This window comes from Odocoileus virginianus, chromosome 2 (genome assembly GCF_023699985.2).
Source record: "Odocoileus virginianus isolate 20LAN1187 ecotype Illinois chromosome 2, Ovbor_1.2, whole genome shotgun sequence".
NCBI lineage: Eukaryota > Metazoa > Chordata > Mammalia > Artiodactyla > Cervidae > Odocoileus > Odocoileus virginianus.
In genome coordinates this window covers 98,051,340-98,070,732 of record NC_069675.1, presented here as the reverse complement: position 1 = coordinate 98,070,732, position 19,393 = coordinate 98,051,340, and the positions used below count along the sequence as shown (strand labels likewise).

The 19,393-nt window shown below is 47.6% G+C and overlaps 1 protein-coding gene across 15 annotated transcripts in view; it reads left to right on the top strand.

The window, feature by feature from the left end:
- Positions 1-19,081, top strand: part of TSC1 (TSC complex subunit 1) — a 47,687-nt gene extending 28,606 nt beyond the window's left edge. For 13 of the 15 annotated variants that reach the window (XM_020910958.2, XM_020910964.2, XM_020910960.2 and 10 more), the window contains 15 exons: positions 2,921-3,096; positions 3,921-4,033; positions 4,369-4,480; positions 4,809-4,921; positions 6,690-6,759; positions 7,159-7,263; positions 7,512-8,070; positions 9,118-9,161; positions 9,743-9,909; positions 10,892-11,074; positions 11,925-12,035; positions 12,828-12,950; positions 17,636-17,823; positions 17,910-18,071; positions 18,402-19,081. In XM_020910958.2, the coding sequence (XP_020766617.2) occupies positions 2,921-3,096; positions 3,921-4,033; positions 4,369-4,480; positions 4,809-4,921; positions 6,690-6,759; positions 7,159-7,263; positions 7,512-8,070; positions 9,118-9,161; positions 9,743-9,909; positions 10,892-11,074; positions 11,925-12,035; positions 12,828-12,950; positions 17,636-17,823; positions 17,910-18,071; positions 18,402-18,912 (2,737 nt within the window). In that variant the 3' untranslated portion in view covers positions 18,913-19,081. Of the gene's footprint in view, positions 1-2,920; positions 3,097-3,920; positions 4,034-4,368; positions 4,481-4,808; positions 4,922-6,689; positions 6,760-7,158; positions 7,264-7,511; positions 8,071-9,117; positions 9,162-9,742; positions 9,910-10,891; positions 11,075-11,924; positions 12,036-12,827; positions 12,951-17,635; positions 17,824-17,909; positions 18,072-18,401 lie in introns of those variants that run through there. The other 2 variants (XM_070454946.1, XM_070454950.1) reach the window with 2 other exon arrangements.
- Positions 19,082-19,393: the final 312 nt, after the last annotated feature.

The window sequence follows — 19,393 nt, the reverse complement described above, 5'->3', positions numbered from 1 at the left end:
TTCCTTTTGAGTTTGTCAGACTTTTTCAGAAAAGGGTCTTCTGATCTCTGGTCTACAAGAGTTGGGCTACTTCTGGAGAGTAGAGACTGCTTGGTGGGAGAGAGGAGTGGTCTTGGCCTTCAGAATGTACATGCTCACTGAACTCCTCTTGTTTGAATAGCCCTCACGCCCTCAAAGAGGCGAGTGCCTCAGTCCCTAGACTCTGTTGAACCTCTTCAGAAATGAGCACAGATTTGGGAGAGCCGAGTGGGATCTCGGCTCAGGCGGCATTTACCCCGTCTTCCTGAGTTCAGCTGCCCTCATTGACCTGTCATTCACCTCCACTTCCAGAAATACTTGACGTATACAAGTTCTTTTGCCTTTCAAGGATTCTCCAGTGTAAGTCAGGTTGACTTTTAGCTTTGAAACATTGGCAGCTTAGGATTCTGCTTTCTGGGATTCACTCACTCAGTCACTTTTGGCTTTCTGGTTTCAAACACATGTGGTGCTGTTCTCTGTTTTCTCATTCTTGTCTTTCTTGTAGGTTTATAGTTAAAAGGAAACAAATGTTGGTGGGGTTTGGGGGCATTGTGCAGTTGGATGCACACATCCAGTCTGTTGTGTTAATTAGGAAGTCTCCTGGTTCAACTTATAGAGCCTCACTCACCTTGGATAGGCAGGTCATCTGGCCTTTGAAGAAAGGTTCTAGCGCCAGAGACAAGAGACCAGTGTAAAGAGGAGATAGAGGAGCTGAAAGAAACAATGATGATGCAGAGAGCAAAAGAGAACTTCTACAATAGAGATGAGATGTTAGTGCATATATAAAGTTTGGGATACTACGCAAGAGACTAGAGAAAGCAGTGTTGAAAATTTAAAACTGTAGCTAAAATAAACATTTTGATAAGAGAATTGGGGGGTATATTTGAGGATATCTTGGAGAGCAGAATCAAAGGATAGAGATGAGTTAGATGAAAGAAATTTAATCAGTCCAGAAAGTCTAACATCCAATAAAAAGTGGAGGAGGAAACTTTGGTGGGGGAAGAAATTGTGAAAGAAATAATAGAAGAAAATTTCCAATACAAGTACAAATGATACAAGAAAATATAACAATAGAATTGAAAGATGTGAGTTTCCAGGTTGAAGAGGTTTATGTAGTTCCCAGCATAGTTAGTGGAAAAGAATGTTACCAGCCTCAGTATTGTGAAATTTTAGGGAAAAAAACAGTAAGGATCAGAAATCAAAATGAGGTTAGCTTCTGAAACACCTTCAAAATGGAGAAGAAAAAGGTTTTCAACTTAGAATTTTATTCCCAGCCCGACTGCCTATCAAGTATGAGACAGTTTCAGATATGCAGGGACTCAAATTCACCTCCTATGTACCCTTCTTTAGTGAACCATTGAAGCGTGTCCTTCACCAAAATGAAAGTAAAATCAAGGAAGACAGAGTCCAGGCAATGGGGGACCTGACTTAGGGTCTTCGGCAAGGGAAGTCTTGGTATAACTTCTGTAGTGGTGCTGAGAACAACCAGTAGGAGAGGGAGGGCTCTGGCAGGCAGCTCTTTAGGAGAAGGTGAACAGTCTCGGTAGACGGTTTGTATTTTGTTATGTAAAAATTATATTAGGTGTTTTTCCCCAGCTGTTAGAGCAAGTTTAGGAAGGATTAGTATTAGATACATGGAAGACTGAGGCAAAGAAACAGAAAAATTTAAACTCTAGGAGAAACTGAATTGAACAGAAAGGGAAATATTACAGAATACTCTTTGGCTCAGCTGTGAGTGGTACTGATCTAGTCATTATAATGAATTGTTCAAAATCAATTTAGAAACAACAAAACAGCGATCTGTTATTTTGAGAGCACTGGGGAGGAGGGAAAGGGATCTGTGGAAGTGACCTAAATGCTCACCTACCATAAGGACGTTAATAGTTGATGTCTAGAAGTATGGAGGTAGGGTTACAGTTTAGCTGGAAGCTAAAGCCCCGAAAGTTCCTTCATACTCTCGGTGGTCAGTGTCCTCTCCCACTTCTGGCAATCATAGATCTGCCAAAAGCATGCTTTTTCATGGTGGGGTAATTTTCTGTAGACTCTGGTTGGACCTTAGGTTGTTTCTTTTCTTCTTCTGTGACAAGCTGTGCAGACTGTTGTTGTCCATCTTGATATGTGTCTGTTTCCACAGGCTGATTCCTTAGACATGGAACTCTGGATCAGACAGCAGGACTTTGAGACAGTTCTTTAAATATCCTCATGGGCTTTCTCTGGGTTTGAGACTTGCTGATCTGTATTTCTGGTCTGGGGATGGATTAGAATCCTGAGGCTTTGATGGGAGACCTTAAGTCAGCCTCAGCTGCCTGGCAGTTTCCATGTCCCCCTCTTCTGTGATGATTTTTGTTCCAAAGAAGAGTCCCCTGCTAACTGCTGTGCATAGTCTGTGTTCTGTTTTGAGGCTATGCCTGGTCTCCTGTTGCTGAAACTTTGGTTTCAGTTTAGTTTCCGGTGATTTGATACAACCGTTTTAAATAGGGCATAGGTTTGTAAGGCTTCCCTGGTGGCTCACTCCACCTGCAGTACTGGAGATCTCCTGCAATGCATGAGACCGGGGTTCAATCTCTGGGTTGGGAAGATTCTCTAGAGAAGGAAATGGCAGCCCACTCCAGTATTCTTGCCTGAGAAGTTGCATGGACAGAGGAGCTTGGTGGGTTATAGTCCAAGGGGTCACAAGACCTGGACATAATTTAGCAACTAAATCACCACCACTATAGGTTTGTAAAATGAATGGCTAATTCCTTTTATTGTAGTGGTAATTTGTACTGGGGCTGGGGTGGTTCTGCCTTGTTCTTTGCTGGTCATAGTTCAGTGACTGGCATTGAGTCTGCACTCTGAAGTATTTGATGGTTTGATTAAATGGATTATAACTTGCATTTCTTGACTTGATTGTCTTCTACAGGTGGAAGAGATTAGAAACACACGATGTTGTCATAGAATGTGCCAAAATCTCTCTGGACCCTACAGAAGCCTCATATGAAGATGGCTATTCTGTGTCTCACCAAATCTCAGCCCGTTTTCCTCATCGTTCAGCCGATGTCTCCGCCAGCTCTTATGTTGACACACAGAATAGCTATGGTAAAAAGTGACTTTGGTACTTATCTCTTTACAACTTTGTCTCTGGAAAGCATTGTTTATTGTTAACTTTAGTTTCTTTTCCTACAATAAGGCTTAGTTGAGCTCCTAGGAACTGTTTTCCCAAATACTTAAAATTTGGATTTGTCTCCGTTTTCTCCTGATTAACTTCTCCCCTAAGTTTAATTCACAATCTTATGACCTTGATCTCCACCTTGATAGTATGTCAGCAGACTTGAGATGTGTCCTCAACACTTAGCAAAGAAAATGGTTGGAAAGGTATGACTTATAGGCTCCTGCTTATAAAGGAAGCATCTCCTTTTTCAGATGCCTTCAGTGAGGCCCCCTGGGCTGTCACACTGACATGGTTTTGAATGAATCTGGACAATTGGAGTCAATAAAAGACTAGGCTTATCCACAGGTAGCATCGGCTGAAATTGTCATACAAGTTGTGCTTTTTCAAGCTATTCTGAAGCTTAATGAGACATCAAACCTTAGTGAACTTTATTGCTAAAGAGTATTATAAAGTGTTAGTCACTCAGTCATGTCTGACTCTTTGCGACCCCATGGACTATAGCCTGCCAAGCTCCTCTGTCCATGGGATTTTCCAGGCAAGAATACTGGAGTGGGTTGCCATTTCCTTCTCCAAAAGGGTCTTATAAAGAGCCTTCTAAATGCTACTTTATACCCATGGGCATTAGGAGTCCCCTCAGCCTTTTTAAATGCGGGGAACTGAATGCTGTCAGATGGTCTCGAGGACCATAGTTCTTTGTCAGAATGACTGGAGCCCCACACTGACCCCGTGTGTTCTTTCCCTTCCCTTGTAGGGAATGCTACTTCCACTCCCTACTCCACTTCTCGGCTGACGTTAAACACGCCAGGGCAGCTACCTCAGACTCTGAGTTCCCCGTCGACACGGCTGTTAGCTGAGCCGCCTCAAGTACGCTGCCATCTAGTGTGCCTGCTTTCTTCTCTGCTCGCTGGTGAAGCTGGCCTTCGGGGTCAGGGCTCAGCCTGCGGTTGGGAAACTCTCACTGCTTGTTTCAGGAGTTAGTTTCAAGGATGCCTCATGTTTGCAGAGAAAGTTAACTGTTGCCACTTGGCTTTCTTTTGGCGTCTAGACTTAGAAAATGCAACATGTCTCTTGATAAAGCTTTAGTAAGATCCGTTTCCCAGTCGAAAGGCTAGGTTTAAAATGATGGTTGGTCACGGGCTTGTGCCTCGGGCGGCGGCGGTGGCTGATGCTCCTTGCTGACCTGCCTGTTAACTTCCCAGGCTACTCTTTGGAGCCCATCTGCGGCTTGTGGGATGACCACCCCTCCAACTTCTCCTGGAAACGTCCCGCCTGATCTGTCACACCCGTACAGCAAAATCTTTGGTACAGCTGGTATGTATGGCTTACGTTAGGTTTGGCTGATTGGTTTGGGCCTGCCTGTTATGATAAGGAACAGTCTCCTCTAAGATCTAAGAGTTTGAGAGCCTCTTGCAGCAGGAAAGCTAGTTTTGATGCTTAATACAAATGCCTGGAACTTTCAGAAGTTAAAAGTGAGCCTAAAAAAAAAAAAAGACAGACTGATATAGATTCTCCAGAAAGCGAAGTGTAGCAGCTTTCTTTGCAGTACTAGTTAGGCTGGGAAAGAAAGAAAGTGGCAGTTTTCCTAATCGTTAAACTGACAGTGTGTTTGTGTGCGTGTTCTGCTCTTGTCTTGGAGCAGGTGGGAAAGGAACTCCTCTGGGAACCCCTGCAACCTCTCCTCCTCCAGCCCCACCCTGCCATTCGGACGACTACGTGCACCTTTCACTCCCGCAGGCCACGGCCCCCAAGAAGGTTTGCTGGGCTTGTCTGCTGTCCCCTCGCCAATGCACGAAGACTTGCTTCTAGCCTCATTTTGGGAAACCTTTTATGCCAGTTAGAAGTCTGACCTAAAATGGAGTGGGTTTGAATCAGATCAATTGAAAATAGACCAATCAGCAGCTCTCATAGAATGTGGTCTGCTGACCCTGCGGGTCCCCAGACCTTCTAAGAGACTCTGCCAGGGCAGATCTGCTTTCACAGTTACTCATATGTGGTTATTTGCCCCTTTTTTCTGCATTGGCATTTATACTCATGGCATAGAAACAGTGATGGGTAAGATGGCTGGCCCCTTGGTACAAAATTGAACTCTTCTAGTGGTGTTGCATTCTTCTTCCTTGATGTGTTCTTTCAGTTTAGCAGAAGAAGCAACAACCCCCCCCCCCCCCCAAAAAGTGCCAACACTGAGTATTCTGTAGAAAGAACCCACGTGTTTAATATTGTTTGTGATAAAACAGGAAGTAGACAAAAAGCAGTTTGAGTGCATACCAACATGTGGTGGTTTCCATAAGCGCTTGTGACATTATTGGAGTTAAGAGTTGAACTAGTTGCTGTCTTATGGAGCTGCAGTCTTATTTGAAAGAATAACTGGCGACAAACCATGGTTACTCAGACTTGAATATTTGGCAGGCAGTTAGCTTCTTAGATGACAAACTGGATCTGTTACTCGAAGATAAACAACTGACGGTCTTTGTTGTCCATGATAAAAAGGTGCAATTAGAATATTAAAAAACTGGTATCTGCCACCAAGTGCTTGATAGTGCCCCTGAATCTTTCATGACGAGATGGAAAAGTCTTGGGAAACTTGGTTCCCAAGTTTTGAGTTTTTGATATCATGTAATGAAATGTTTCAACACTTAGAAGATATGCACAGCTTGGTGAGCCAGTGTTCTGCCTGCCTTGTGTGTGATGTCAAAGACCCACATGTAGGTAATAACCTTTGGGGGGCAAGGGACACCAGTGGATCTTACTTAACATAGTGTGAAGAGTGAAGTGCCATGGCTTCAGGTTCTGCTCCATGACTAACCTTGAAGACAAAATACTGTTGTCAAGTTTTAGAGTAATATCAAAGATGGTTTTCTGCAATTATCTAAAAAATCTTTCTGCTTTTTATAACTGCTTGTCCGTGGGGGCCTGGAGTTTTCTTCCTATGCTTTAGCCAGAATAACATGTAACCCAGCAGAGCAGAGGCAGCCATAAGAACCCAGCCTCCTTCCATTAAGCTAGATATGAAAGAGATTGCAGAAATGTGAAACCACTTGACCTTTCTCACTGAACTTACCTTTGTTTTGGGAAATATGGTTATGTTTCATAGAAATAGGTCATTTATGTTTAAATGTATTGGGTTGGGTATTTTTCTGGCTATGCTGCACAGCTTGTGGGATCTTAGTTCCCCGACCAGGGATTGAACCCACCTCCTCAGCGGTGAAAGCACGGAGTCCTAACGATGAACCGCCAGGGAATTCCTGGGTTTGTTAAGTGAATTAATATTTTTAAAATTCTGTTTTAGTTTCTAGCGTGGTAATTTTCAATAGATTTAGCCACATAAACAAAATCCTTGAGATTCTTAGTCATTTTTAAGAACAGAAAGGCGTCCTGACACCAGTTTGAGAACTACTGGGCTAAACTTTAAACTCCTTTATAATATACTAAAATTTGAGGAGTTTAGGATATTTCTCTAGCATTAGAGACCATGCACACAATTTTCTGCCTTGTGATATATAAATGGTACCTGTCTTTTCAGGAAGAGAGAACAGACTCTGCAAGGCCCTGTCTACACAGACAACCCCATCTTCCGAATGACAGAGGATTAGGTAAGGCCTCTGGACCTTGCTTGACTCTTGATGGGTTGGGTTATAGTGTGGAAACAGGGAAATTCCAGAGCACCACGAAACACAGAGATAATGAAACATGTAATTAATTCTAAAAGCCAACCTCATAATAGCATCCGGTAAAAGCTGCTAAGTATGTGTCTTGAGCCGATCAAACCATGGCTTTATCTGTTCTCTGCGATGTTAAGAAAGAATGGAGAGTTTTGTCTTCTGTGGTACTTTGAATTGGATCCTTGTAACCTTTTGGCTCTGGGAGCTCCAGAAGAGAGCTGTCTCACCGTTGTCTTCAGCAGGAGAGTCAGGGTGGGCCTGTTCTGTCACAGTGTGTGCAGTTCTCACGGCGGGGGGGTCTCCAGCCTATTTGTCCTGTTTTCTCTTTAGAAGAGCTTCACGGAGGCAAGGGATCTGTCACTCTTAGTGACCTTCCAGGGTTTTTAGGAGACCTGGCTTCTGAAGAAGACAGTATTGAGAAGGATAAAGAAGAAGGTAATGTGTGCAGGGTTCTGGGCTTGTGTGAGATGCTGCACGTTGATAAAACCCTCATTCTGCCTGAAAACCAGGACTTAATATCAAGATGCACAGGAGTGCCTGCTTTTTCTTCCTTTGGGGGAGGGAGATGGGAGTTTTGTTCTGAGCCCTGGCCTCGTCCCTCTGGGTAGCACAGGGCAGCACACAGCCCTACACTGCCCATCCTGACCCGGATGCGCCATCTCTTCCCTCCTCCCTCCTTGCAGCGGCCATATCTAAAGAGCTGTCTGAGATCACAACGGCCGATGCCGAGCCCCTGGTTCCTCGAGGAGGCTTCGACTCGCCCTTCTACCGGGACAGTCTGCCGGGCTGCCCGCGGAAGACCCTCTCAGCCTCCTCCAGCACTCAGGGCACCAGTGCGAACTCTGAGCCTTTAAACTCCTCCCTGGACAAGCCGGGGCCTGACACACCAAAGCAAGCCTTCACGCCCATAGACCTGCCCTGCGGAGGCACCGGGGAGAGCCCTGCCGGGAACAGGGAGCGCCAGGCCTCCCTGGAGGCCAGCATCCTCACCCCCAGCCCCTGTAAAATTCCACCTCAGAGGGGAGTGGGGTTTGGCAGTGGGCAGCCTCCCCCGTACGATCATCTTTTTGAGGTGGCATTGCCAAAGACTGCCCATCATTTTGTCAGCAAGAAGACGGAGGAGCTGCTGAAGAAGGCAAAGGGAGGCGCAGAAGAGGACGTCCCGCCCTCCGCCTCCCCCGTGGAGGTGCTGGACAGGCTGGTACAGCAGGGGGCCGACGTGCACAGCAAGGAGCTCAGCAGGTGAGGCCCGGGCGCGGGCTTGGTCTCGCACTTGCCACTCGGTTAGGAGCTGCAGGAAGCGGGTGGTTGGAGGCAGGAGTTCCTCTCCGTGTGCTCACCAGAGGTAGCTGGTTCTACGACTTGTCGGGCGTCCTTCTAGCTTGTTGCCTTTTTATACCTACGAATGTGCGTGTCCTCTGTGCATGTTGCCCTCAGGTCATTCCTTAGAGAACGGGCCAGTGAGAAATGAGTCTTCTCTACATAGACCCTCCTGTGCTGTGAGCAAGCGTAAATGCTTTCATGTCTGCTCTCCGACATTTGAGGATGAGCCTGTGGTATTCAAATAATACAGAAATATTGGTCACAAAGTCACCTTCTCCAGCTACAGATTTTTTGTTGTTCTGTTTTGGTACCGTAGCCCATTAGATGGAAAATAAAATCAACATTTCAGTGCAAGGTCAAGGTGGCCTGTCCCCACTTCCTGCTCACACACATGGGTTAAGAACCCCTCTGAATGGCTGTTTTCAGCCCTTCTTTTACTATGGTTTTCAAAGGTGACCTACGAAAGGATAAGAGAATCACTATCCACAGTAATGTCGTTCCTAAACAGGCTCTTAGGGGGTGAGGGCTTTCATTTTTCTTCTGCAGAATAACCCAAGTGGAATTTGACAGATAACTGTCCTGGTTAAGGTCTTGCTTGAATGAATTCTAGTGTAGTAGACTCAGGTAAATCATCTTCTGTGTCCTTAACCTGGAGGACTGTAGCTTCTCAGCAGAGAGCCTGTGTATGGCAGCAGGGAGGGTTGAAAACAGTGCCCAGTGTGTTTGATCTCTCATTGCTGTGAAGAGCCGCCCAGCATACACAGGCTGCAGTGTGAGCTCTGAGTTAGGGGTCTTTCCATTCTGGAGTCTTGGTCATGCTTATTGGGGACTGTGACCCCCTCTGTCTCCAGTGGACTTCAAGTTTGAAACTGTCTCATGCCCCTGGCTTGTGACCACAGAGAAGTGATCTGCCTAGTTTTTCCAGCTGAGATTGGTAACTTTGTTACTTGGCAACTTTCTTCCTAGGTTGTCTTTACCCAGCAAGTCTGTTGACTGGACCCACTTCGGAGGTAAAGTTGTTACTTCAGCTCCAAATCCAGCTGGCAGGGATCCTGCCTGCTGGTGGCCCTTTCTGTCCTTGAAGGAGGTGCCCCTTCCCATGGCTCCAGCTGGGTTATCTGCTTGGCTACATAGTAGCTCACGTGTTGCAAAGTCAGCATTTCCTATTTTTGAAGAGTAGCAAGGAGCCCAGTGCTTGAGAGCAGAAGCGCAGGAAGGCAGCCCTCACGCCAGGCTTCTCCCTAGAAAAGATCCAGGTGAAGGGAGGGGTAGTAGGAAGATACTGTGAAGCATGGGAAAGAGTCTTGAGTAGACACACATATAATCATATTCCAGATAGGTGGGGAGATACACAGGGCTCTCAGGCATCCTGCCTCATGCCCCTCCCTCTGTGTTCCTTTCAAAGGGAGATAGGTAGTAAGCACTGCCCACCCCCAGCCCCTGCAGCCCCCAGCGACTGACTGGGAGCCAGGTGGTCATTGGCAAAGCGAGTGACTTCTTCCTTCAAGAATTGCGTTAATCTCTGGGCGGGGCCTCGATTGAACAACATGTAAAAGGCATCTCTGCCATCCTCCCTCTGCTTTAAAATCAGGCTCTCCTCCCTCAGATGAGATCCGCACCCTCCGTAACCAGTTGCTTTTACTGCACAACCAGTTACTCTACGAGCGTTTCAAGCGGCAGCAGCACGCGCTGCGCAACAGGCGGCTCCTGCGCAAGGTGATCCGGGCCGCGGCTCTGGAGGAGCACAACGCTGCCATGGTGAGCCCCGCGGGGCGGGGCGGGGCGGGGGTGGGCTCTCCGTCTGGCCCCACCCACCGGCGTCTGGGGGTCAGCCCGTGAAGGGTTGCATCCCCGCATTCCCTTGCAGCTCTTGGCACCAGTGGGGACAAGTGATTTTTGGTGTTTGTTGGTCTGTAATCGGCGGTAATGATAGTAGAGGCAAAAGGTGATTTTGTTTCTCCAGATGTAAAACTAGCTCTCCAGACGCAGCTCTCATGACAAAAACTCGTGGGGGGTGGGGAGCGTGGTGAAGCCAGGCAGAGCTGGACATGACCTTGCCTCCCCGCCCAGTTACCTTAGGAAAGTAATGGAGCCTCTGGAGGCCCCTGCCACCCGTTAGGGAAAATGAGAGTAGTGATAGCAACATCTCCTCCTTAACTGGGGATGCAAAGAGCACCGGCCCAGTGCAGGGCAGGGCGGGAATCCAGTATCTGTCACCTTAGTGACCTTGGCCAGTACCACTGCTCACGTCAGCACTGGTGGCTGTGTGCTGAGTTGCTTCAGTGGTGTCTGACTCCTTGCAACCCTAGGGACTGTAGCCCAGCAGGCTCCTCTGTCCATAGGAGTGGGTTGCCATGCCCTCCTCCAGGGGATCTTCCCAACTCAGGGATCAAACCTGCGTCTCTTACGTCTCCTGCTTCGGCAGGTGGGTTCTTTAGTACTGGTGCCACCTGAGAAGTCCAGTGCTGGCGGTTAGGACTTCTGAAAGTATTGGGAGCAGGCTGATGGCTGAGAAAAGTTCTTTAAGCCTCTTCTGATCCAGTTGCTAATGTGCAATTTGGAAACCCTTGACCAAAAGCCAAGTTAGACAGCAGTGAGCTGGCAGGTTCCTGGTCTGCGGTTACAGCCTCAGGTTAGCTCGTGACTGTTCAGGTGAAATGTCTGCAGTGTGCTTTGAACTTGAGCATCACTGCCCAGGCTGGAAGGCAGCTAAAATGATGGCATCTTTGGTGTCTGCTAGAAAGACCAGTTGAAGTTGCAAGAGAAAGACATCCAGATATGGAAGATTAGTCTTCAGAAAGAACAAGCCAGGTACAGTCAGCTTCAGGAGCAGCGAGACACGGTGGTCACCCAGCTGCATAGCCAGATCAGACAGCTTCAGCACGACCGGGAGGAGTTCTACAACCAGAGCCAGGAGCTACAGGTACGAACTACAGAGACGGCCGAAGAGGGCGTGAAAGCCCCGGCTCATCTCTGAAGTCACAGCAGCTGGATTTTGTGTCGGGTGCTCTTTAAGGGCAGAGGGTCCCTGGCTTTCGGAGGTCACAGTTCTTTTAGCATTTCAGTAATTTTTTCTTGGTGCTCCACAGCTGAAAGAAACACCTGAAAGTTCTGCTTCTTAAGGAGATCCAAACAATTTGGACTTGGGGTCCTAGCAATTTGAAGAAGAAAAAAAATTGAAAATAATACACATGCATTTCTTTTTTCAGTTTTCAGTTTTATTTTTGAATAACCACAGCTACTTCCTAATGCTGAGTGTACTCTCTGCGCTGCAGAGAGTCTCAGACCTTGGAGTCATGAGACACTGATGCCCTCCATTCCTGTTTCACATTGCTTTCCTCACGGTGATGTTTATCAGCAACCACCTAAAAGCACACACAAGAGCTGACACTCAAGCCCTGAGCTGCCTCCAACTAGTAGTTCACATCATTACCAACAGATGTCGCTGTGTCTCCCTCAAAATTTACAACTAGCCCCGCAGCGCCCCTGTGAGCCTGCTGTGTAGCCCTGGGGCTCTTCCGTGCAGTTTGGGAACTGCAGACTTAAGGTGGTTTTGTTTTTGTTTTTTTTTCCTTTTGTTAATCACTCAGAAATTGTAACTGCCTTTTTTAAAACTAAGAAGTTAGGTTTAAATGTGATGGCCCAGGAAGAGTAGAGCAGCTAAGGCCTGAGGCTCTCCCAGCTCTCCCTGGACTGTGGGCTGAGGGCCGGGCGCCCCGTGGCCCGACCCGCCACCACCCCGTGTGTGACTCCCTGGCCCGTGTCTCTGGCAGACGAAGCTGGCGGACTGCAGGAACATGATCGCGGAGCTGCGCGTGGAGCTGAAGAAGGCCAACAACAAGGTGTGCCACACGGAGCTGCTGCTCAGCCAGGTGTCCCAGAAGGTGAGGGCCGCTCCCCCCAGGCGGGACACGCGTGCCGCCTGTGCGTCCGCGTCAGGGCCTCCCCTCCTCCAGAGGGCCTGGGCAGTGTCTGCACACATTTGTGGTTGACATCCTTGATGCTGCTGACATGGAGCGGGCAGGCAGGGCACCCCTAAATATCAGACGGCGTGCGGACAGCCCTGCAGCAGGGAGCCGCCCAGCCTGAGCCCCAGGAACTCCTCCTCAATACTTGTTCACATAAACGGGAAGAGTTCATTCAGCTTTTTGATCCACGATCTTTTCCTCTCTGGGAGTCGTTGCACTCTCTATAAATTGCTTATTCAAGAACCAGTGGGGGGACTTCCTTCCGGTCCACTGGTTAAGACTCTGCGCTTCCACGGCAGGGGGCACAGGTTCAACCCCTGGTCAGGGAACTAAGATCCTGAATGCTGGGCATTGTGGCCAAAAAATAAAAATAAGTTAAAAAAGAAAAAGAACTGGTGGGTTTTCTCTGAGACTTTATTCCCCTGAGCCTAACATCCCTGCTGTGGGGTTGTATACGCACCCATCTCCTGTAGGTGTCCTGTAGGTGGCCAGTTTTGACATGGAGCATTTGCACTTCTTCCCCTTTGCAGACGGACAGTTTTGAAGTGCATTTCTGTCCATCTTTGTTGCCCCTGGCCATCCCCACTGGCCACTGTGCTGTATACAGTGGGCCAGCCCTGAATAGCCAGCTGCTTCCCTGCTTCCTGCCCCTTTGCTGGCTTTGTGTGCTCAGCTCTTTCCCTTTGCCTCTTTCTTTGTTTTGGTTAGCTCTCAAATAGTGAGTCGGTCCAACAGCAGATGGAGTTCTTGAACAGGCAACTGTTGGTTCTTGGGGAAGTCAACGAGCTGTATTTGGAACAGCTGCAGAACAAGCATTCAGACACCACCAAGGTATGTGGGTTCGGGAGCCAGACCCTGCCTGGGATGCTCTTACGACCCAGGCAGTGTGTCTGTGGCACAGGCTAGAGAACGGCTTATGAACAGTTTCCTAGAAAGTGTCTGGCAGCCCTAGGGTCGTTTCCACCTCTCCCTGGCCTGGCAACACAGGCTCCTTTCAGCTGTCACATGAGCTTGTTTCCCCTAGTGGGCCGCTTCAAAATTAAGTCAGGCACAGGTGAAAGCACCTGATGGTAATTGGGACAGAGTAGGTGATGAAACTGTGTCCCTTCTCTTACCCTTGCTCTCTTGAAACAGAGAGAGACAGACAGACAGACAATTAAATAGCTTGGGGAAGCCAGTTCTGTTTAGTGTAGCGCTCTCAGGGATGTGGGTTTATACTGCTATACATATTTTTCTCTCCTTCATGATGCTGAATTTAATTTCAGCAGATGGTGGTTCAGTCCTGGCAACCAGGCCAGCATCTGGATGATCTCCCATTAATTAAGGCCTCACCAGTGGTGTCGAGGCAGAAGTTTTATGTCACTTTGTAGATAGCCTAGGGTAACATCAGTGAGTGAGTTGGGATGGAATTTTAGGAGTAAATGCTTAGATGCTTTCTGTCAGTAACTTCTCCATCACACATAGGCATTCTCTGAGGTTTCTTGGGCTTGTGCTTTGTAAACCTTTTTTTTTTTTTTTTTTGCCAAATAAAGGGAGTAGTCTCAGAACCAGAGAGATGTAATTTTCGTAGGAGTTACTCCTTATTTCTCAGCTTCTCTCAACTCAGATTCAGACTCGCTTAAATGTTAAATGTGTAAGTGTCTCTAGAAACCAGCTGTCACTTATTTTGAAGGTATAATGGCCTTGGAGGAAGAAAGAAGGGGAAACAGGCCTGAGGGACTAGAGGACATCTGATAAAGCTGACTTAAATGCACTAACATCTCCTGAGGGAAGTGTGGCTGGGTTGGCCTTTGTGGTGCTGTCTTCCAATTGGAACACTTAAACACTTGGGACTTCGAGTAGGCCCCCTGACCTCAGTTCATAAAAGGGGCATGGTGACACTGACTTGTAACAAAAAAAGACTTCACTGGCTTAACTGTAAAGAGTGTCGTCATTTAGCTTGACAAGAAGTCCGAAGCAGGTGAGTTCCAGGTTGGTAGGGTCAGTTGTTGAGGGACGGCATCAAGGAACCCGGTTCTTTCTGCTCTTTTGCACCACCCAACCTTATCCTGTCAACCTGTGCTCCTGGTTGCAAGGTGTGTGCCCCAGTTAATACTGTCAAAGGTAATGTCATGATGTCCCAAGGAAGAGGAGAACATCACTGCCTACAGGTCTCTCATCCAGGAAACCAGTCCCACCCAACCTCCCACCCTTCTTACTGGCCAAGGTTATGTTCTGTGTCCAGTAATGCTCAGAATTCTCCAAGCCAGGCTTCAACAGTATGTGAACCGAAAACTTCCAGATGTTCAAGCTGGATTTAGAAATGGCAGAAGAACCAGAGATCAAATTGCCTACATTTGTTGGATCATAGAGAAAGCAAGAGAATTCCAAAAGACATCTACTACATTGACTGTGCTAAAGCCTTTGACTGTGTGGATCACAACAAACTGCAAAATTCTTAGATGGGAATACCAGACTACCTTAGCTGCCTCCTGAGAAATCTGTATGCATGTCAAGAAGCAATAGTTAGAACCAGACATGGAACAACAGACTGGTTCCAAATTGAGAAAGGGAGTACGTCAAGGCTGTACATTGTCACCCTGCTTATTTAACTTATGTGCAGAGTATGTCAGGCAAAACAGCGGACTGGATGAAGCACAAGCTGGAATCAAGATAGCAGGGAGAAATATCAATAACCTCGGACATGCAGATGACTCCACCCTTATGGCTGAAGGTGAAGAGGAATTAAAGAGCCTCTTGATGAAGGTGAAAGAGGAGAGTAAAAAAGCTGGCTTAAAAATTTACATTCAAAAAACTTAAAATCATCGCATCCCGTCCCATCACTTCATGGCAAATAGATGGAGAAACAGTGACAGACTTTACTTCTTGGGCTCTAAATCACTGCAGATGGTGACTGCAGCCATGAAATTAAAAGATACTTGCTCCCTGGAAGAAAACCTATGACCAACATGGCATATTAAAAAGCAGAGACATTACTTTGCTGACAAAGGTCCGTGTAGTCAAAGCTATGGTTTTTCCAGTACTCACGTATGGATGTGAGAGTTGGACCATAAAGCTGAGTGATGAAGAGTTGATGCTTTTGAACTGCGGTGTTGGAGAAGATTCTTGCGAGTCCCTTAGACAGCAAGGAGATTAAACAGGTCAGTCCTAAAGGAAATCAGTCCTTCATGTTCATTGGAAGGGCTGATGCTGAAGCTGAAGTTCCAATACTTTGGTCACCTGATGCGAAGAACTGACTCATTGAAAAAGACCCTGATGCTGGGTAAGACTGAAGGCAGGAGGAGAAGGGGATGACAGAGGATGAGAAGGTTGGATGGCTTCACTGACTTGATGGACATGAGTTTGGGTAAACTCCGGGAGTTGGTGATGGACAGGGAGGCCTGGCGTGCTGCAGTCCATGGGGTCACACAGAGTCAGACATGATTGAGCGACTAAACTGAACTGAATGTTGTGTGCGCATCCCTAGTCAGCTATTGCCTTGAACTCACCTCTTGGCCTGGAGCTGGGCTTCCTTTTGTTTAGTCAAGTTGAGGAGGAGGAGTGGGTATCTAGCCTCAGGTGGGGAATGACTGTTAAGTATTGGTTGTAGCCCCTCTTAATGGCTGTGAGGGTTAGTGCTAACGCATGGATGTTTCAAGTTCATTCCTTTGAGGTTCCATAAGTAACTGCTGTCTTTTATGACAAGTTCAGTTTTTTCACTTGTTGTTTAGTTGCTCAGTCGTGTCCAACTCTTTGTGATCCCATGACTGTAGCCTGCCAGGCTCCTCTGTCCATGAAATTTCCCAGGCAAGAATACTGGAGTGGGTTGCCATTTCCTTCTCCAGGGGATCTTCCCCACCCATTGAGGGATCAAACCTACGTCTCCTGCATAGGCAGGCAGGTTCTTTACTGCTGAGCTAGTTTGTTCACTACCCTATGCTAAAGTCTGGAGCCATTTGACCATAACTGGAATGGCCACATTATCCAGTCCCAGTCCTGAGCTTGACTCCATCCCCTTCTGACCGAGGAGGCATTAAACTTGCTGGTCATCTTCAAGGCAGAAGTGCCTTCTGGGATGCTCATCTCCTTGCTCCTTTAAAAAAAAACCAATGTAAATTTCATATTAAGCTTATCTTACCACAATTAAAAAAAAACAACACACCACACAAATGCAGCACATGCTTGTTAGAGAAGTGTCCTCTCCACCTCTTTTTCCGAGTGCCAGTGTACCCTTGCTGCTGCCATCAGTCAGTAGGCAGGCTGTCTTCCTGGCACGATTGACAGGCCTCACGTGCGTGTTTGGTCTGCAGATGCTGCCTTGCCCGAGCAAATCTGGTCACTCACCTTGCGTTGCTAGCTTGATCTTAGCCGATGTTAGGAGAGAGCGGGGAGCAGGAAAGAACAACCCACAGCATGGTGACAGCTTACGGTGAATGGTGTTGGATTCATGATCTCTGAAGAAGATTTAGCTTCGGGACCAGGGACCAGGCTTGATCACTCAAGAACTTTTGTGTAGCAGAGTTTTATTAAAGTGTGAAGAGGGACCAAGAAAGCCTCTGACATAGACATCAGAAGCAGGATGCAGTGCAAACCCCTTGCTAATCTTAGCAAGCGAGTTACATACTTTTTTATTTGGTTATTACAATTAAATCAAAGGAATGTCTCAAGGTTGTAAGCATTTTACCAGACCCACTGCCACATTTTACATTTTAGAATAACAGGATTAGAATTTAACAACAGAAAGATCCTACCAGATGTACTCTCATAATATACATTCTAAAATACCAGGATTAGTCAGAAGGCTTTCAGGAAGGAGAAACTGTCCTCAAACAGGATACATTGTTTAATCCCTAGTGCAGAGCTTCAGCTGAGTTGTTTGTTGTGTAATCATCAGTTTGAGGCTTAAAGAAAAAAACGTTTTATGTGACTAAGACTAAGGAATGTAGAGAAAGAAAAAGTTTGTCCTTTCCTCCTCCTTGAGAATTCCAGACCACTCTCTCCTCAAGAACCCCAGACCCCTTTCTTCTCCTCGGGGACCCCGGACTTCTTATCAATCTGCCTAGGAGTTGACTCTGTCAGTACCACCACCATGTTGAGATTGTAACTGAATATTGGCATGTTGTCAGATGTGTATATTTACATAATTGACCATACCATACACATGGCTTTTATAGTCTTTTATTGATATATATCATTTTAAAAATTTGTTGAAGATGTATTTTAATTTACTTAACTGTTTCCTTACCATTAGACTTCACAATGTTTCTAGTCTTTTTTTCTTCTAAATATCCTGTGATGGTTATTTTTGTGCCAAAATATGTATTCCTGTTTCAGATAATCTCCATAGGGTTAGATTTCAGGAAAGGATTAGTTGGTTAATACTTCCTGCCCACTTACTTTCCAGAAAGTTGCAACTAGTTTCTGTTTCCACTAGCAGTATACCGATGTTCTCAGTGCTTGTTACATAGATTTTTCAAAGTAGATATGGCTTGTTCATTTTCTAAAAGTACTAACTGCAGTTCCTTTTTTTTTTTAAGGAAGTAGAAATGATGAAGGCTGCATATCGGAAAGAGCTAGAAAAAAACAGGAGCCATGTCCTCCAGCAGAATCAGAGACTTGATACCTGTCAGAAACGGATTTTGGAACTGGAATCTCATCTGGCTAAGAAAGACCACCTTCTTTTAGAACAGAAAAAGTATTTAGAGGATGTCAAACTCCAGGCAAGGTAACTTTGGCGGGGAGAGGTTTTTGCTGTGATGTATTTACTGAGTAGAACCTCCTACACTCTGAGGGGCGGTCCTTGTCTTTCAGAGGACAGCTGCAGGCTGCAGAGAGCAGGTATGAGTCCCAGAAGAAGATCACCCAGGTGTTCGAATTGGAGATCTTAGATTTATATGGCAAGTTGGAGAAGGATGGCCTCCTGAGAAAACTTGAAGAACAGAAACCGGAAGCAGCGGAAGCAGCGGAGGAAAGGTAGGAACCAAGTCGGCAGCCGTGGCTGTGTCGGGAGGTCCCAGCCTACGAGCTCTGAGCTGCGTCCCTGAGGGCCTGGCTGTCCTCTGCTCCTTGTCCTGGGCCCCGAGTCGCTCAGTGATGGTCCCAGGGAGCATTTCTATTTAAGATCGCCGTCTGATGTTCACACGCTCTCATGTGTGCGTCCTCTGTCCTAGGACACAGAGCCGGCCGGTGGAGCTCCCCGTCGGCATGAGCACATGGCAGTGTGACCCCACGCCTCCCTGGTGGGGTTGGAGTGGTTGGACGCCGCAGCCACCAATCCTCTTCCTCCCCCTCGATTTCTTACAGGCTTGACTACTGTCAGGACGGCTGCTCGGATTCGGTGACAGGGCACAACGAAGAGGCCCCTGGCCGTAACGGTGAGACCAAGCCCCCCAGGCCCAGCAGCGCCCGGGGCGGTGGTGGCAGCAGAGGCGGCGGCAGCAGCAGTGAGCTCTCTACCCCAGAGAAACCCCCCAACCCCAGGGCGGGCCCCTTCAGCAGTCGGTGGGAGACGGCGGTGGGCGAGCCCGCTTCCGGCACCCCCGCGACCGTGGGCTCGCTTCCCAGTTCAGAGAGCTTTCTGGGCATGAAGGCGCGAGAGCTGTTCCGTAACAAGAGCGAGAGCCAGTGCGACGAGGACGGCCTGACTGTCGGCAGCCTTTCCGAGACCCTAAAGACAGAGCTGGGCAAAGACTCGGGTGTGGAAGCCAGGCCCCCCCCAGCCCTTGATGGCCCGCTGCCGCCTGCCCCAAAGCCGGACAGCGTGGGCCAGCTCCGCATCATGGACTACAACGAGGCCCAACTCGAGCACAGCTAGGGACGCTGGCCGTCAGTGTTAACTTGCGTGTTGCTGGCCTAGACAGGAGGTGTGAGTGCCCGATTCAGAGCTTTCCTGTTTCCAGGGCTTGGGGGGCGAGCTCCTGCAGAGGAAATGGGATGGGGGTCCTTCGACAGTGGACTGAATGCAGAACGGTTTTCAGATCTGGCATTGCAGTGCCTCTTCACTTTCCCTTCGGCTACCCCAAACCTTCTCTTCCATTTACCTGGCAGTGTGTACTAACCCGAGGGCCAGGGTGCGTTCCTCACTAGCTTTATTTCCTTCCTTTCCCATCCACCCCCCCAAATGGTTGCGTCCTTTGAACCTGTGCAATATGAGGCCAAATTGAACCCTGGAGTCTGACACACCACCCACTCCTTTCCTGAAGCTCAGTTCACTGGGCAGGCTCCCTGTGAGCCTAGGTCACTGGTGGTGTCACAGGTAAGTCCAGTCCTGTCCCTTTCCAGGAGGACATGGCGTG